Source organism: Chionomys nivalis, chromosome 15, assembly GCF_950005125.1.
Source record: "Chionomys nivalis chromosome 15, mChiNiv1.1, whole genome shotgun sequence".
Lineage (NCBI taxonomy): Eukaryota > Metazoa > Chordata > Mammalia > Rodentia > Cricetidae > Chionomys > Chionomys nivalis.
The window spans coordinates 70,216,693-70,232,366 of NC_080100.1; the positions used below are offsets into that span (position 1 = coordinate 70,216,693).

The window sequence follows — 15,674 nt, forward strand, 5'->3', positions numbered from 1 at the left end:
TCCTCTGTTGAGAATTCTCTGTTTAGGTCTGTACTCCATTTTTTTTTTTTTTATTGGATTATGTGTTCTTTTGGTGTCCAATTTCTTGAGTTCTTTGTATATTTTGGAGATCAGACTTCTGTCTGATGTGGGGTTAATGGAGATCTTTTCCCATTCTGTTGGCTGTCGTTTTGTCTTGTTGGTCATGTCCTTTGCTTTACAGAAGCTTTTCAGTTTCAGGAGGTCCCATTTATTAATTGTTTTTCTCAGTGTCTGTGCTACTGTAATTATATTTAGGAAGCAATCTTCTATGCCAATGTGTTCAAGTGTACTTCCCATTTTCTCTTCTTTAAGGTTCAGTGTGGCTTTATGTTGAGGTCTTTGATCCATTTGGATTTGAGTTTTATGCATGGTGATAGATATGGCTCTAGTTTCATTCTTCTACATGTTGATATCCAGTTATGCCAGCACCACTTGTTAAATATGCTTTGTTTTTTCCATTTGATATTTTTTTGCTTCTGTGTCAAAAATCAGGTTTTCGAAGATGTGTGGATTGATATCTGGGTCTTCTATTCAGTTCCATTGGTCCTCCTGTCTGTTCTTATGCTATGAACTTCTTTTAAGCAGTTTCTAACATTGACTTTGTGTGTGTGTGTATCTGTATTTTGTATGACATGTATGTATGTGAAGGCCAGATTGGGCATTGGATTTCCTGAAGCTGGAGTCACAGGCAGTGTGAGCCACTTGAAGCAGGTGCTGGGAACCAAACTCCGGTCCTTTGCAGGAGCAGTATGCTTTCTTAGCCCCTGAGTCTCTTCTTCATCTCCACCCCCAGCTTTATATGTTTGTGTGAGCATATGTGAGTAAGGGTGGTGCGGGAGGACAGGAGAGGGTGGCAGATGCTCTGTAGCTGAATTAACAGGCTTTTGTGAGCATTCTGATGTGGTCACCGGGAACCAAACTGACCCTCTGCAGGAGCAGTGGGAGCACATAGCGCTCATCCCTCCAGCCTTGAGACATACCTGGACTGCTTTTGAGAACAAAATCCATCTTATGTGTTTGTATTTTAGATGCAGAAAGAAAGAGCTTATATACCCTCTTTCTGGAGTCTATACAGTTGCGTCTTCAGCATGGAGAAGATTCCACTCCACACATTCTTACGGAACAGCAGACAACTGAAGAGAACCTAAGAAAGATGCAGTCCATTGCTGAAAGGCATCTGGAGGTAGAAGATGCTCACGACCCACTGCTGGCCATCAACTTTGCGAGGTGATACATGCATACCGTGTTTACAGGGACTGAGATAAGCTTTGAGTAGTGCAGAGTGGGTGGCTGTCATTATTTCTGCCAGCTGGGTCTTTCCATCTCAGAAACAAACCCTTGTCATTGCTAACAGATGGGTGCTAGACGATGTGTTCACCTGTGCCAGCTGTATAGTCCTCGTTAATGAACGTGTACAGATGTCAGCTGGGTGTCTGTACCCTGCCTCTAAGAATATCGTAGCTCACCTAGAACATTCTGCGAAAAGTCTGGACAGGCTCCGCACTGTCACATGTATTACACAAAAAGAGCCTTAGAATCCTTCTAGGACTAACTCCAGTGGAATGAGCCACACTGCCCTTGTGACTTCATGTCTGATCACCATTCACGGCATAGCACTATTGGAAAGGCACTGACCCAGAAAAGATGTGCTGGGGGAAAGATTTCGTTCTGTAATAACTGATAATCTAAAGCTAAAGGTGAAAATAGGGCTCTAGGTTTGGGTTATTAGAATTCTGTCAACAGCAGCTCACACAGTCAATGCTCATTCATGTTTTAATATTGAAGGTTGTATTTGGAGCAGAGCGACTTTCATGAGAAGTTTGCTGGTGGTGACATTTGCGTGGATAGATCATCAGAGTCTGTGACATGCCAGACTTTTGAATTAACGCTAAGGTCTTGCCTCTACCCTCACATTGATAGACAGTATCTGCATTGCTGTGGAAACCTCATGCAAACCTTAAAAAGAGATTTCAGGTAAAAAGAAGTAATTTAGCTCTGGAAGTGATCAATTGTTAGTAACCAGTGGATGTTTTCCCTCTGCTTCCCTTATATTTCCTTTCTATCTTTCTTTTTGGTTTTGTGTCTGTTTGTTTTTGGTACTGAGAGTCAAGTACTAGAGCCTTCTGTAGATTGAGCGTTAAAGTCCATTTCAGTTAGAGGATGGAGATGCAGTTAGCAGTCTTCTCTTTAAAGAACAGTTAGCCATCAAGGTTTAAGTATGTTGTAACTAATTCATTATGTGAGAATCTATGTCAAGAGACACACCAGAAGAATAAAAGAAACCCTCAAAGCATATGCATAAACTGTCCTCTCTGGAGAAAACATACACCTACTTCTAGTAGATGACTAGCTCTAACTCTGACTTACTCTTGTTCATGTGCAATCTCCATAAAGCTCATAAGATTAAGTGTCCTCATTTGCTTTCTCTTGCTGTGATAAAAACAGTGACCAGAAGCGACTAGGGAGGACAGGATTTATTTGACTTCCACTTAGAATTCATCATTGAGGGGACTGGAGAGATGGCTCAGCGGTTAAGAGCCCTGGCTGCTTTTCCAGAGACCCTGAGTTCAGTTCCCAGTAACCACACAGTAACCATGTGTAATAGCATGTGATGCTGTTTTCTGTTGTTCAAGTGCACATGCAGAGTGCTCACACATGAAATATGCATAAGATAACAACAACAGTTCATCCCTCAGGGAAGGAAGTCAAGGCAGAAACCTGGAGTCAGGAGCTTCTGAAGCAAAGACCACAGAAGAACACTTCTTATAGGCTTGCTCACTTTGCTTTTTTATAACCAGCCCAGGCAGAGGTTGCTTCACCCACAGTGGGCTGGGCCCTCCTTGTCAATTATGATTCAAGAAAATGCCCCACAAACTTATGAGGCCAAGTTGATGAAAGGGTTTTCCTAATTAAGGTTTCTTATTCTACGACGATGCTGTGTCACGTTGATGAAAACTAACCAGCATATTAGGTTAAATACAGAGCTTAGTAAGCAGGGTGTTTAATATGGTAGGATCTATGTTTTTCCTTAATGCTCAGCAAAAACGGAAATGAAATATTCCAAATAGTAACTAAGTAAATATTTTGGGTTGCGGAATTTTAATTATTTGTTTCAATTTTCATGATTTGTCAAAAGTGTTTTAGAGGAATGACTATTTCTAATTTTGGTGACTTTTTTCGGCACACCTGTCTGACAAATGAGTGTCTGGGCATGACCCTTGCATTCCTGTAGAACTCTGCAGTACAGACATACATGTGTGTTCTTCCGTGTCTGACAAATGTCAGGCGTGACCCTTGCATTGCTGTAGAACTCTGCAGTACAGACATACGTGTGTGCTCTTCCATGTCTGACATATGACTGTCAGACGTGACCCTTGAATTTCTGTAGAACTCTGCAGTACAGACATATGTGTGTGTTCTTCCATGTCTGACAAATGGCTGTCTGGGCGTGACCCTTGCATTGCTGTAGAACTCTGCAGTACAGACACACGTGTGTGCTCTTCCGTGTCTTTCTTTTCAAGGTTGGTGGAGTATTTGCAGGCCATGAGGAATTTTTTCTTGATGGAAGGTGGAGATACCATGTATGATTTCTACACTTCAATTTTCGATAAAATAAGAGAAAAGGAGTCATGGCAGAATGCGTCTCTTCTGAATGTCCAGCTCCAAGGACAGTTTACGGTAACTATGGGGGCACCTCTCACTTTAAGAAGTATAAAGTGAACCATTTGCCAAGAAATCAGCTAAATTACCAGTGACCAAAATACCTTACAGAAGCAAGTCCAGGGTAGTTTATTTCAGCTCACAGATTGAAAGAGTTGTGTGTTTCATGGCAGGGAGGATGTAGGCTAAGCAGAGCGATTTTTGTCCTGGACAAAGGAATATAATAATACCATAGTGGGGAGGATAGGAAACAGCGCCAAGGATAACATACTCCTTAGGACATGTCAGTGAACTGCTTGTTCCTGCTGAGCCCACCTCCTAGCTTTCCAGACCCTCTCAAATTAGCTCTCACTTTCTAAAGATCAAGCCACACATATGGAAGACTTCACTACGTGTATTTTATCTTCACTTTAACCCTACAGATTACTTTGCAAATTAGAAACTCAAAGCTGAGCCAAGAAGAGATGGCCCAATCCTTTAATTCCAGCACTCGGAAGGCAAAGGCAGGCAGAACTCTGAGTTCAAGGCCAGCCTGGTCTACAGAGCTAGTTCCAGGATAACCAGGGCTGCCCAGAGGAACCCTGTCTCAAAAAAAAAAAAAAAAATCAAAGCTGGGAATTCCTGTGGTACCAGGTTCTTGAGGTCTGAGATGAGATCCTTTGAGCCTGGAAATCTGAGGCCAGCCTTTATCTCCAAACAAAACAGAGAAGAGGCTAAGGGGGTGGTTCATTGGGTAAAGGACTTGCTGCAGAAGCCTCAGGAGCACCCACATAAAATAGCCATATGGGCATGATGTTCCAGCTGTAATCCCAGCGCTTGGGAGGTATCAGGTGGTGGGGAAGAGAATCTTTAAGGAAAGCTGGCTATTAAGGTCAGGGTCAGTGAGAGCCTTGCCTCACTGGAGTAAAAAGTGATTAGCCTCTGACCTATATACATAGACATACACAAATACACAAACACATTGCACACATGGTACATATATGCCCCTCCCACTCCCCAAAAGTGGAAGAAGGAGAGGGATGAGTTAAATTGGCAGCTGAGGGGGCTGGAAAGATCACTCAGATGTTAAGGACACTGGCTGCACTTACAAAGGTCCTGAGTTCAATTCCCGGCAACCACATGGTGACTCACAACCATCTCAACCATCTGTAATGAGATCTGGTGCCCTCTGCAGGGACATATGCAGGCAGAACACTGTATACTTAATAAATAAATAAATCTTTTAAAAAAATGCCAGCTGATATGGACTGCTCAGTGAGAGGGTGAGTGGGTGGAGAGCTGCCTGCCGACTTGTTGGGGATGGCGGCCTCTACTTTCCTATTGCCAGCCTTCACCAACCCTCCCTCCTTGAAGATATCCATAGCCTCTCTGGCAGGCCTCCACCACAAGGGACTTGACCCTCAGAATGGTAGCCATTACTCACAGAGGCCTCACAGCAGATGGAGAAAGCTTTGCACTGTCTGACTTCACCTTTGCAGCCTCCTGTCTTACATGTTCAGCCTTACACTGCATCTCACACGGCAGGAGTGTGCAAATGTGTGCTGCTGTTCCTCACTCCTAGACCTTCTTCCGTGGTGTGCGCTCCCTCTCATGACCTAGCAGTCAGTCTGTTTACTCTAGCGAACCTTGTGTTTTCTGTGCCATGCAAGTAGCTCTGCTGACCTCAGATTCCATCATCTGCATAGTAAGCACTTAAGTGGATGTCGATGGAGCAAACCCTGAAAACTACAGTAGTTTCCTCAGGTTCCTGTGCTGTGGAATACATTGGCTGTCATTCACACACTGCCTTTGCCTCTTTCCTGGCCTTCCTATTTTAAATCATCCATGACCTGCATCAGGGTTATCATCTGCTAGTATCTCAGTAACAGTAGCGAGATCGATCGTTATAGGACCTGGAAATCACATGAGGAAAGAACACCTTCTTGACTGGCACGTGGATATTTGTTCTGTGTTGCTTTCTCTCTTGGGAAAGCAGTGTTCAAACCCATCCAGGTGCGCAGGTAGAGCAGTGCACAGCAGTGTTCACACCTGTCCAGGTGCGCAGGTAGAGTAGTGCACAGCAGTGTTCACACCCGTCCAGGTGCGCAGGTAGAGCAGTGCACAGCAGTGTTCACACCCGTCCAGGTGCACAGCAGTGTTCACACCCATCCAGGTGCGCAGGTAGAGCAGTGCACAGCAGTGGTCACTCCTGTCCAGGTGTACAGGTAGAACAGTATACAGCAGTGTTCACACCCATCCAGGTGCATAACAGTGTTCACACCCGTCCAGGTGCACAGGTAGAGCAGTGCACAGCAGTGTTCACACCCGTCCAGGTGCGCAAGTAGAGCAGTGCACAGCAGTGTTCACACCCGTCCAGGTTCGCAGGTAGAGCAGTGTACAGCAGTGTTCACACCTGTCCAGGTTCGCAGGTAGAGCAGTGCACAGCAGTGTTTACACCCGTCCAGGTGCACAGATAGTACCTGAGCAAATGCAGACCCCACGGTGCATGACTCATGGAGACTTACCAAGGAGCAGTGTTCTAGCCCTCCTGCCAGCCCTGAACTTAAGGCTCAGTCTTTTTAGCCTGACTTTGACGAGAATTGAGCTCCCAGTCTATCCCCAAGCTGTTTTTAATTCTAATTAAGTGGCTAACATTGTTAAGAATCTTTTTTATAACAAAACCCATTATTTTAAAACTAATTGGATATTGGTGCACACATACCTGTAATCTTGAATGACAAAGGTTGGGAGTCATGGGGATCTCAAGGCAGACTACAATTCAGTCTTGGAAACCAGACAGGGTAGCACAGACATTTCGGAGGCTGAGGCAGGGAGGTCTTTGCATTCCAGGTTGGATACATACCAGGACCTTGTCTCCGAAAACAAAATTGCTAGGTGAAGAAGCTCATATTTGGTAATTCTAATGTTCCAGAGGCTGAGGCAGGAGGATGGCCATACACTTGAGGCAAACTTGAGCTTTACAAGGAGACACTGTCTCAAGAAGTAGGCGCAGAGATAAGGGGGACCAAAAACAGCTGCCATTCATTTCTAAAACCAAACTCTAGTTCTGAGGTGCTGGAAAATGTAAGTTTGTCTGCATATTTATATTGAATGGAAGTTCTAGGGGGATTGGTTGTTGTGTGGAACTATTATTGTCAGGACCTTAGTCACAGTACCCACGTGTTGTGCCCCTGAGGGATGCTCCCTGCCCATGAATCCACGAAAAGTGTTAGAACATTTTATATGAACTTTATATGAATTTTATTATCACAAACTAAATCTGAAACTTCTTTATTTAGTTTATCTATATCATTTGAAAATGTTGATACAGCTAAGAAGAAACTACCCGTTCATATCTTAGATGGTTTTACCCTGAGCTACAAGGTAAGCGCTAATTATTTTTTATAAAAATTGGTTTTTTATTGAGACTAAGTTGTGCATGTAAAATTTTATTTTTGTTTTTTTTGGTCCCATGGCCTGTGGACATTGTTATAAGTGTGGATGTCAAAAAATTTATAATCAGGTCTTCCTTCTCCTATTGCAAATAAAATGGGCAAAATACAGCCTGGATGTTCTACTGTTTGGTGGTAAGATTTGATTTTAATAAACTAACTCTAATTTGATTTTGGTCCTGGAAAATTTTGTATAGGTTTTCATCATTTCTATATGTGAACAAATACCAGCCTGGCACAGGAGTATGGCAGCAGGTTTACCAAGCCTACTATGGGAATGAAGTGTGGGGCTGGAGGGGAGCTCACCAATGGAGTGCTTGCTGCTCTTCCAGAGGACCTGTCTCAGACAGCCTGCAGCTACTTCCGACACCAGTGCATACACACAAACACATAGAGCATTTATTCACTGCTGTGAAGAGCGTAGGGCCCCTTTGTTCCGTCCCACCTGACTAACTTACACCCGAAATAATCACACAGAAATTGTATTAATTAAATTACTGCTTGGCCAATAAGCTCTAACCTCTTATTGGCTAACGCTCACATCTTGATTCAACCCATTTCTGATAATCTGTATGTCACTACGAGGTCATGGCTTACCGGGAAAGATTCAGCATGTCTGACCTGGCAGCTTCATTGTGGCTTGGTTCAATCTGCTGCTTTCTTCCTCCCTGAATACAGTACTGTCTTCTCCGCCTATCTAAGTTCTGCCCTATCAGGCCAAGCAGTTCTTTATTGGTTAACCAATGAAAGCAACAAATACTGAAGGACCTCCTACACCAATTCACTCATACAATATCCGCTCCTGCATACACAAAAATAATAAAGAGTCAGGAACTCATAGGATTTTTCTCAAATGTAATAACTTATTAGGAATTGACATCCAAAAAGTTGAGTAAGGGTCTGACAGGGAATTTGCATCTCAACAGTGATAGCAAGGATTTAATTATCATTTATCTGCCCTCCCTTTGTCTACTCAGTGCTGGGATTAGCAGATGTGTGCTATCATAGCTGGTTTATTTGGTGCTGGGAAGTGAACCCAGAGCCTCAGCATGCTAGGCAAGCACTCGACCAACTGAGCCACAGCTACAGCGTCTTGAAATTTGGTATTTTATCTTCCCAAGGCACAAATGTGCCCTTTAGGTTCCCGCCCTGCTGATACTGCATTGCTCGTCTCTTCATGTAAGGGTTTGTATGGCGGCTTTCCCTTAATTCTTTTTCTGCCCATTTTCTCCTTTCAACATTTTGTAGAACTGGCTGATACTGCTGAAAGATCTCAAGCAAAAGAAGGCTCTCCACGTGAACAAGATACACTCTCCCAGTTTGGAGCACCAAAAGAGTCACTGAGGCAGCAGATCCATCGCATGTTTCTTTTACGCGTGAAGCTCATGCACTTTGTGAATAGCCTGCCAACTACATCATGACCAGGGTTGGTGTCTGTCCGTCTCCCCGGTTCTTTTGTCCCTTGTAGGCAGTAGTTCAAAGAAAACACTGATCATGTCTTTACAACTACAGAAGAGCCATAAAACACGTAGAGATTGAAAAAAATGAAAGCTAGATGTAATTTCATCATAAAATAGCATGGCAGTGAATGGTAATATATTTTTCAATAAATATTTTTGTTGTTTGAGAATTTCATACAATGTATTTTGTCATATGTATCTCAGTCCCTCCCTTGAACTACTCCCAGATCTACTTCCTTACCCACAGCTTTGTGTCCTGTTTAGTTTTACTTAACACATGAACTCCATTTGGTGCTGTCCATGCATTCTTGGTTGGCGGCACCATCCATGGGCAGCATGCTTGGCCTATTACAAGCCAAACTCCTAAAAATCTTGACTCTCCCTCCCCCAAAAACCATGAGCTGTGCACAGCTGCTCAGATATGGGAACTCATGACTCCCTTCCCACTCTGCTAGAATGCTGACGGGCTTGATCGTCTGTCAGCCCCACAGCTGCCGCGAGCTCCTGCAGTCAGCAGTCCTATCCTGTCTGTCAGACTCTGTTTGCTCTGCCCTCCCTCATCACCTGGCTTTTAACTGTCTCCTCATTCCCTCCTGCACTGAGAGAGAAGAGGCTGACAAGAAGGGCAGGTAGCTCAGTTGGTAGAGTACTTGCTAAAAAAGCATTGATGATTGAGCTTGAATCCCCAGTACCTACATAAAAAATGCTATGGCTTGGCAGTGATGGCACACACCTTTAACCCCACCACTTGGGATGTAGAGGCAAGCAGATCTCTGTGTTTCAGGCCAGCCTGGTCTACGGAGTGAGTACCAGGACTATACAGAGAAACCCTGTCTCAAAAAAGCAAAAAAATACCTCCAGGTGTGGTTACGCACACCTAAGGAAGGAGGCAGAGACAAGAGAATCCTGGGGCTTGCTAGTCATGCAGTCAGGACAAACGGATAAATGGGTAAGTGCTAATTACGCTCTTGTCTTTCTCTTTCAAGATTCTCCACAGTACAGGGCTGGAGTTTCAGCATCAAGTTGAGGAAGCCAAGGATTTAGATCAGTTGATTAAAATTCACTACAGGTATTTGTCAACCATCCATGATCGGTGTCTGCTGAGAGAAAAGGTGTGTACCAGTGAGGCAAAAGGGCTATGTCTTTCTGCTGTGGGATTTTGAATTCTAAAACTGCTGTCCTGTGCAGTCATCTCTTGGGAAAGGACAGGTTGGATGGGTTACAGATGTGTGCCTACTACCAGCAGTTACATTAAAGAAAACATAGCTGTACAGAACTGAAAACTTGAGTCTGCAGTAAGGCGGTGGGTGTGCACCAATGCATTATGAATATGTAGAACTGATAGTTTTATAACCACTGGGACTTGTGTCTCACGGCCTCTGATGAATATAAATGGCTTTCAGGAGTGAAAACTCGTGTGCCATCCTGGAATGAAGGTTGACATCCCATGTACCTTCCTATACATAAAAGACTGTCATTGTGATGTGCTTTTTCTGTGATGTAAGTTAGGAGAAAATATTGGTGTCATTGTCCAAACGTAGTCACCAAGCCCATATTGTGTCTCAAATATTGATCTTCAGGTCAGCTTCGTGAAAGAAGCCATCATGAAAGTGCTGAACTTGGCGCTCATATTCGCAGAAGGCTGGCAGGCAGGCCTAGGAGCTTGGCGGTAAGTGTGTGCTATGTGATGACCTGTATCGTGACTGTGTCAGTGCCCTTCTGACAGGCTTCGATTGAAGAGTCCACACCCAGTCCTGGTAATGGTTCACATACTATTGTAACTAAGAATTCAAGTTTTTAATTTGAAGAATTGAAGTATAGTTCCTTGGCTTGCCTACCATGCATAAGGCCTGAAATTGAATCCTATGTGCAACCAATAATAGGATTTATTTAGTTCAACTAGATAGCATAAGGTTAGTTTTCTTATAAGAAGCAAAACAGTTTTTTTTTTAAAAAAAAATGAGGTCTTTTAATTAAAAACAGAATCAGAGTATAAGACTTGATTTTATTATAGATTCCTCCAAATGTATGGAGGAGTGTAAAGCCTATGTGCCTAACCACAGTAGTTTCTGAGGGTGACCAGTTCTGGGTCCTGATCCAACCCCTCACACTCGCTGAGACATTTTAAAGTGAGTTGTGGGCGTCACGCCGGGTGCTGTCCAGACCTCCATGTCTGTAGGCTCTAAAAGGCAGTGTGTGTTTATAGAGTGTTTTCACCTGTGTAATATAGAAAGGCAAATGGCTTAAAGTCAGTATACAGGAAGAGGCCAGGAGTCTTTCTTCCAGTCTGGTAGGAATGTTGTAGGCTGAAGTGGGCTGTGTCCCACTGTCCAGCTAGGTTAGCCCCCAAAATAACCACACAGAAATTGTATTAATTAAATTACTGCTTGGCACATAAACTCTAGCCTCTTATTGGCTAACTCTCACATCTTCATTCAAGCCATTTCTGATCATCTGTATGTCACCATGAGGTCTTGGCTTACCGGGAAAGATTCAGCATGTCCTGATGACAATCGCTGACCCTGCTTTCTTCCTCTCAGAATTCAGTTCTGTCGACCCCGCCCACCTATGTTCAGCCCTATCAGGCCAAACAGTTTCTTTATTAATTAACCAATGAAAGCAACACATAGATAGAAAGGGCCTCCTACACCACAGGAACATCTCCAGTTTGTCCTGTTTCCATGCTCAGGACCTTTGGGTGCTGTGTGAGTGGTTTACCACTGAGCTATACTACTAGCCTGGCTATCTTAATATGTTAATTTGAATATAAATTTTAGTGCTTAGCCTCTGTCTCATTTTTGGATTATATGCAATGATATTTCACTTTGCTGAAATAAAAGTTCATGTCTGATGGACTGGAGGTTTTGTTTGTGTGCCTGGGCTTATCTGAGGAGTATATTTACACAAATATGTGAAAGTATCAGTCGCAAGCTGGTGAGATGACTCAGCAGGTAAAGGGATTTGCCACACAAGCCTGACAGCCTGAATCCAACCCTCAAGCCCACATAAAGGGAGAGAAAAAGCTTGTTGCCTAAAGTTGTATCCTGATATCATCATGTATGCGATGGCACACACACACATTACTCACAGACATGTTCAGTAGTAGTACACCCAAGAAGAAAATCAGGGGCTGGGAATGTAGCTTGTTTGTGAAGCACTTGTCCAGGGTGGCCCATGCCCTGAGTACCATTCTTGGCAATGCAAAAGAAAACAGAAGCCCTTTCTTGCTTGGTGCTGTCCTCTCAGAGTATGCAAAACTCCTTTTCTCTGTAACACTGAGGCAGGTGAGAGAATGGCTATTCCATATGCTTTCCTAAATTTCTGTAACAAATGACAGCCAAAAGTAGCGGTGGGGAGGACTTCAGCACCTCAGAGCTGGTGTGGGGACATAAGTCTTAGCCTACTTGGAAAGTGGAGGCTGAAAGATCATGAGTTGTAACATGGACGGGCCTGGCCTGCTTGTTGTTGGGGGTTTTGTCCCGTCTGGTTCCCCACAACTGTTTGGCCCCAAAGAAAATCACACATAGGTCTCTGTAAATTATAAAGCTGATTGGCCCATTAGCTCTAGCCTCTCACTGGCTAACTCTCACATCTTGATTAACCCATTTTTCTGATCTATGTTAGCCATGTGGCTCAGTACCTTTTTGTAGTGGGGCAGATGACATCCTGCTGCTTTGGTGGTCTGGGCAGGAGTGGGAGGAATCAACTTCCTCCTTCCCAGAATTCTCCTGTTCTCATTACATCATTTCTACTTCCTGTCTGGTTTTTCCGCCTATATTTCCTGCTTGGCCAGTCAGCATTTATTTAAAACATGATTGACAGAATACAGACAATTCTCCCCCACCAATGAGTGAAGGTTAGCCTGGGTAACAAAAAGACTCTGCACACCAGTGTTGACGGATGTTTGCATGTTTCAGTGTGGGACTGCAGGCATGGCTCAGTAGTTGGGGGGGTCACTGACTGTTTTTCCAAAGGACCCAGGTTCAATTCCCAGTACCGGGACACCTGACACCCTCACACTGATATACAGGGAGGCAAAACACCAATGCATATTGAAAAAAATATTTTTTTAATGTATCAAATTTGCTTCTAAGTAAATACTGTGGTAAGGATAAGGAAAACTTGTTGGCTCTTGGTAAGTGACTGACAAAGATAGTTGATGAGTTGTTGTATGGGAGACACAAACACACACACACACCTGCTCACCCCAGAAAGGGAACGCATGACAGACCAAAGTAATGGATGCACTCAAGTCCAACTTGGTGAACAGTGAGTACACGCTGGGGATATTAACAAGGGTCTGGATGAAGGTTGCTTAGAAGAGCCTACCAGGATCTTGAACTTTGGAAGGCTTATTTGTTTTACTTTATGTGTACGGGCGTCTGGCCTATATGCACATCTGAGCACTGTCTCCATGCTGTGCCTGTGAGGGCAGAAGAGAGTCCTGCAATTACATGTAGGTGCTGAGAAGAGCCTGGGTCCTCTGTAAGAACAGCTACTACTGCTCTTAACTGCTGAGCCCGCTCCAGCCTGCCTCTGCCTCTCGAAAGCCTGGGACTAGAGTGCACCACACCCAGTTTCATGTGGCTCAGGAGAGCACCCAGGGCATCAGACATGAGGCAAGTGACAGCCCCTAAGGACTTTTCATATTAAAGAAAGGCAGGATGGAGTTCCAGAAGCCTGGGAGCTAAGGCATTAAGATTTTAAGTTCCTGTCAGTCCTAGGCAACATAATGAGACCTTGTCTGTGAAAACTAATGCAAACTAATGTAGACTATGATGTTGCATATTTCATAATATTTAGGTTTAGGATTATAGAAATTACTTCATTGATAATATAGCCTGTCTATTACTAGTTTCACTGAATTTAATGTAAATCAAAATTTCCTTTCTTCCTTAGGATGGAGTCTATAGAGAAAATGGAATCTGATTTTAAAAACTGCCACATGTTCCTCGTAACCATTTTAAATAAGGCTGTCTGTAGAGGATCCTTTCCCCATTGTGAGTACACCGTCCTATGGAGTCACCGTGTCATAATCTTATGTAACTAAATTTGTGTGTCGGTAGCTGTTACTCGTCCCATGGAGAGTTTGCATTTCTCCCATTTCAAAACTGGGAAGTACTAAGCCATGGTTTGAATTGGTGTTGCAGAACTGTGATGGGGTGGGTGAGTACCAGATGGCTGGCACTAACCTGAAGGTCCTGCTCGTTTATGTGCCTTTTATTCCCGTGGGTTCCTAACATGGAAATGTAGGACTTGGAGAGTCAGTTTCTCACTCCTGACTGTCGTGCAAAGCCACTGTAAGATACAGACCCTTAGCAATTTCAGAACTTACAAGACTGTCTTCTTGCAAAGAAGTGTGGATTTTACAGTTCAGAATCTAGGGTGTGAGGGAGCTGAGCGATTTCTGAGAATGGTTGAGGAGGCTTTAGGCTGTGGAGACAGACTAAGTGGTGTCTGCATCCACGCTCTCCCCTTTTTTTAGTAAAGACCGTATGTACTTTGAATCTCTTCTCCATTTGTGCATACTCTGACCGCAATACACTACTAAACACAGCAAGATGTGAGCTGTGATCTGCCTGCTTAGGCAGTAACATTTATGCATTTGTTCATGTTCGCCCATAGATTAGAATACGACACTGCATTAGGAGCTCTCCTGGGAGTTGTGCTGCTTCAGTGAAATGAGTCAACATTTAAAACTCTGAAGTGCCATTTATAGTAACAAATGATGGTTTTAATTAAAACAATAAACACTTTAAGTTTTGAATTCACCTCCTTATTTAAACATTTAAACAAATTTAGAATTAATTTTTAACCTTTTTTTTTTCTTCTTCCCACAGTGGAATCTCTAGCACTGTCCCTCATGGCCGGCATGGAGCGAAGTTAAATATCTCTAACGTAACAAGTACTTTAAACTTCATCATCGTCCATGTACATTTTCACCATTTGCAGCTGAGAAATAAAAATATTTTTATTTTTATTTATTATCCTATCTAGACAAATGAATTATAGGGATTTTCTCTAGAGATTGTTTGCAAGTATGTAGAATTATGTATATAAGGTTTTGTATCTAATTGCACAATATATATGTATTATATAAAAGTAGATTATCTTCTCATTTGTTTTATTTTTATTTTATATATAAAAGTATTTACCTGCTTATACATATGTGCACCATGTCCATACTGGATACCCAGAGGCAATGAGAGGGCAGCAGATTACCATGCAAGCTTTACATTTACCCGTCCCTAAAGGTGTCCTAGATTTGACTGTCCTTGAAGTACTTAAGCTTTTATGTGCACATAAAGGTCCCAAAGGAAAATAACAACTAATATCAGTGTACAATCCCAATTTTACTATGGCCATCTGTCATGTACCAATGTGTATAATATCTAACCATGTATATACTATGTCAAATAAAATTATGTGTACATTTAGTTTTCTACATTTTTCTTGCGTTGCTCAGTAGACACTGTATAGGGACAGATGAATAATGTAGACAGATAAATTCAGTAAGGATATAGAACTGAACTCTAGCCAGCTAGGTCAAACTGACAGTCCTCATCCACCCATAACAGATCCTAAGCTTATATAACACATTCATCAAAGTAGTGTGTAGATTTTGTGCATGAAATAGACGTGACGTTTGTTTTGTTTTTTTTTTTGCTTGGTTGGGTTTGGCTTTGGGTTTTGTTGTTTTGGATGTTTTGTTTTGGTTGGTTGGTTTTTTGTTTGTTTTTGTTTTGTTTTTGCGGTTTTTTTTTTGTTTGTTTTGTGTTTTGTTTTTTTTGGTTTTTTTTTTTTTTGGTTGGTTGGCTTTTTTTATTTAGTTGGTTTTCTGAGGCAGGGTTTCTTTGTTCCAGGAACTCACTGTTCTTTAGCTCACTCCGTAGACCAAGTTAACCTCAAATTCTGAGATGTTGGGACCAAAGGCATGTACAACCAGCTTTGTTTTTGTGTGTGTGTGTTTGGTTTGGGTTTTTTTGTGGGGGGAAGGAGGGGTGTTTGTTGGTTTGGGGTTTTGGTTTTCAACCAAGGTTTGTCTCAAACCTAGAATCCTTCTGCCTCAGTTTCGTAAGTGCTAAAATTACAAGCGTGTACA

General features: G+C 42.8%; 1 protein-coding gene across 1 annotated transcript in view; it reads left to right on the forward strand.

The window, feature by feature from the left end:
• LOC130887230 (gamma-tubulin complex component 5-like) overlaps nucleotides 1-14,981 on the forward strand; it is a 42,127-nt gene extending 27,146 nt beyond the window's left edge. Inside the window, 11 exon segments of the mRNA XM_057789520.1 lie at nucleotides 1,050-1,248; nucleotides 1,807-1,995; nucleotides 3,543-3,737; nucleotides 6,960-7,044; nucleotides 7,157-7,247; nucleotides 8,361-8,516; nucleotides 8,519-8,538; nucleotides 9,559-9,684; nucleotides 10,153-10,241; nucleotides 13,472-13,572; nucleotides 14,413-14,981. Of these exon segments, the coding sequence (XP_057645503.1) occupies nucleotides 1,050-1,248; nucleotides 1,807-1,995; nucleotides 3,543-3,737; nucleotides 6,960-7,044; nucleotides 7,157-7,247; nucleotides 8,361-8,516; nucleotides 8,519-8,538; nucleotides 9,559-9,684; nucleotides 10,153-10,241; nucleotides 13,472-13,572; nucleotides 14,413-14,459 (1,298 nt within the window). The 3' untranslated portion in view covers nucleotides 14,460-14,981.
• Nucleotides 14,982-15,674: the final 693 nt, after the last annotated feature.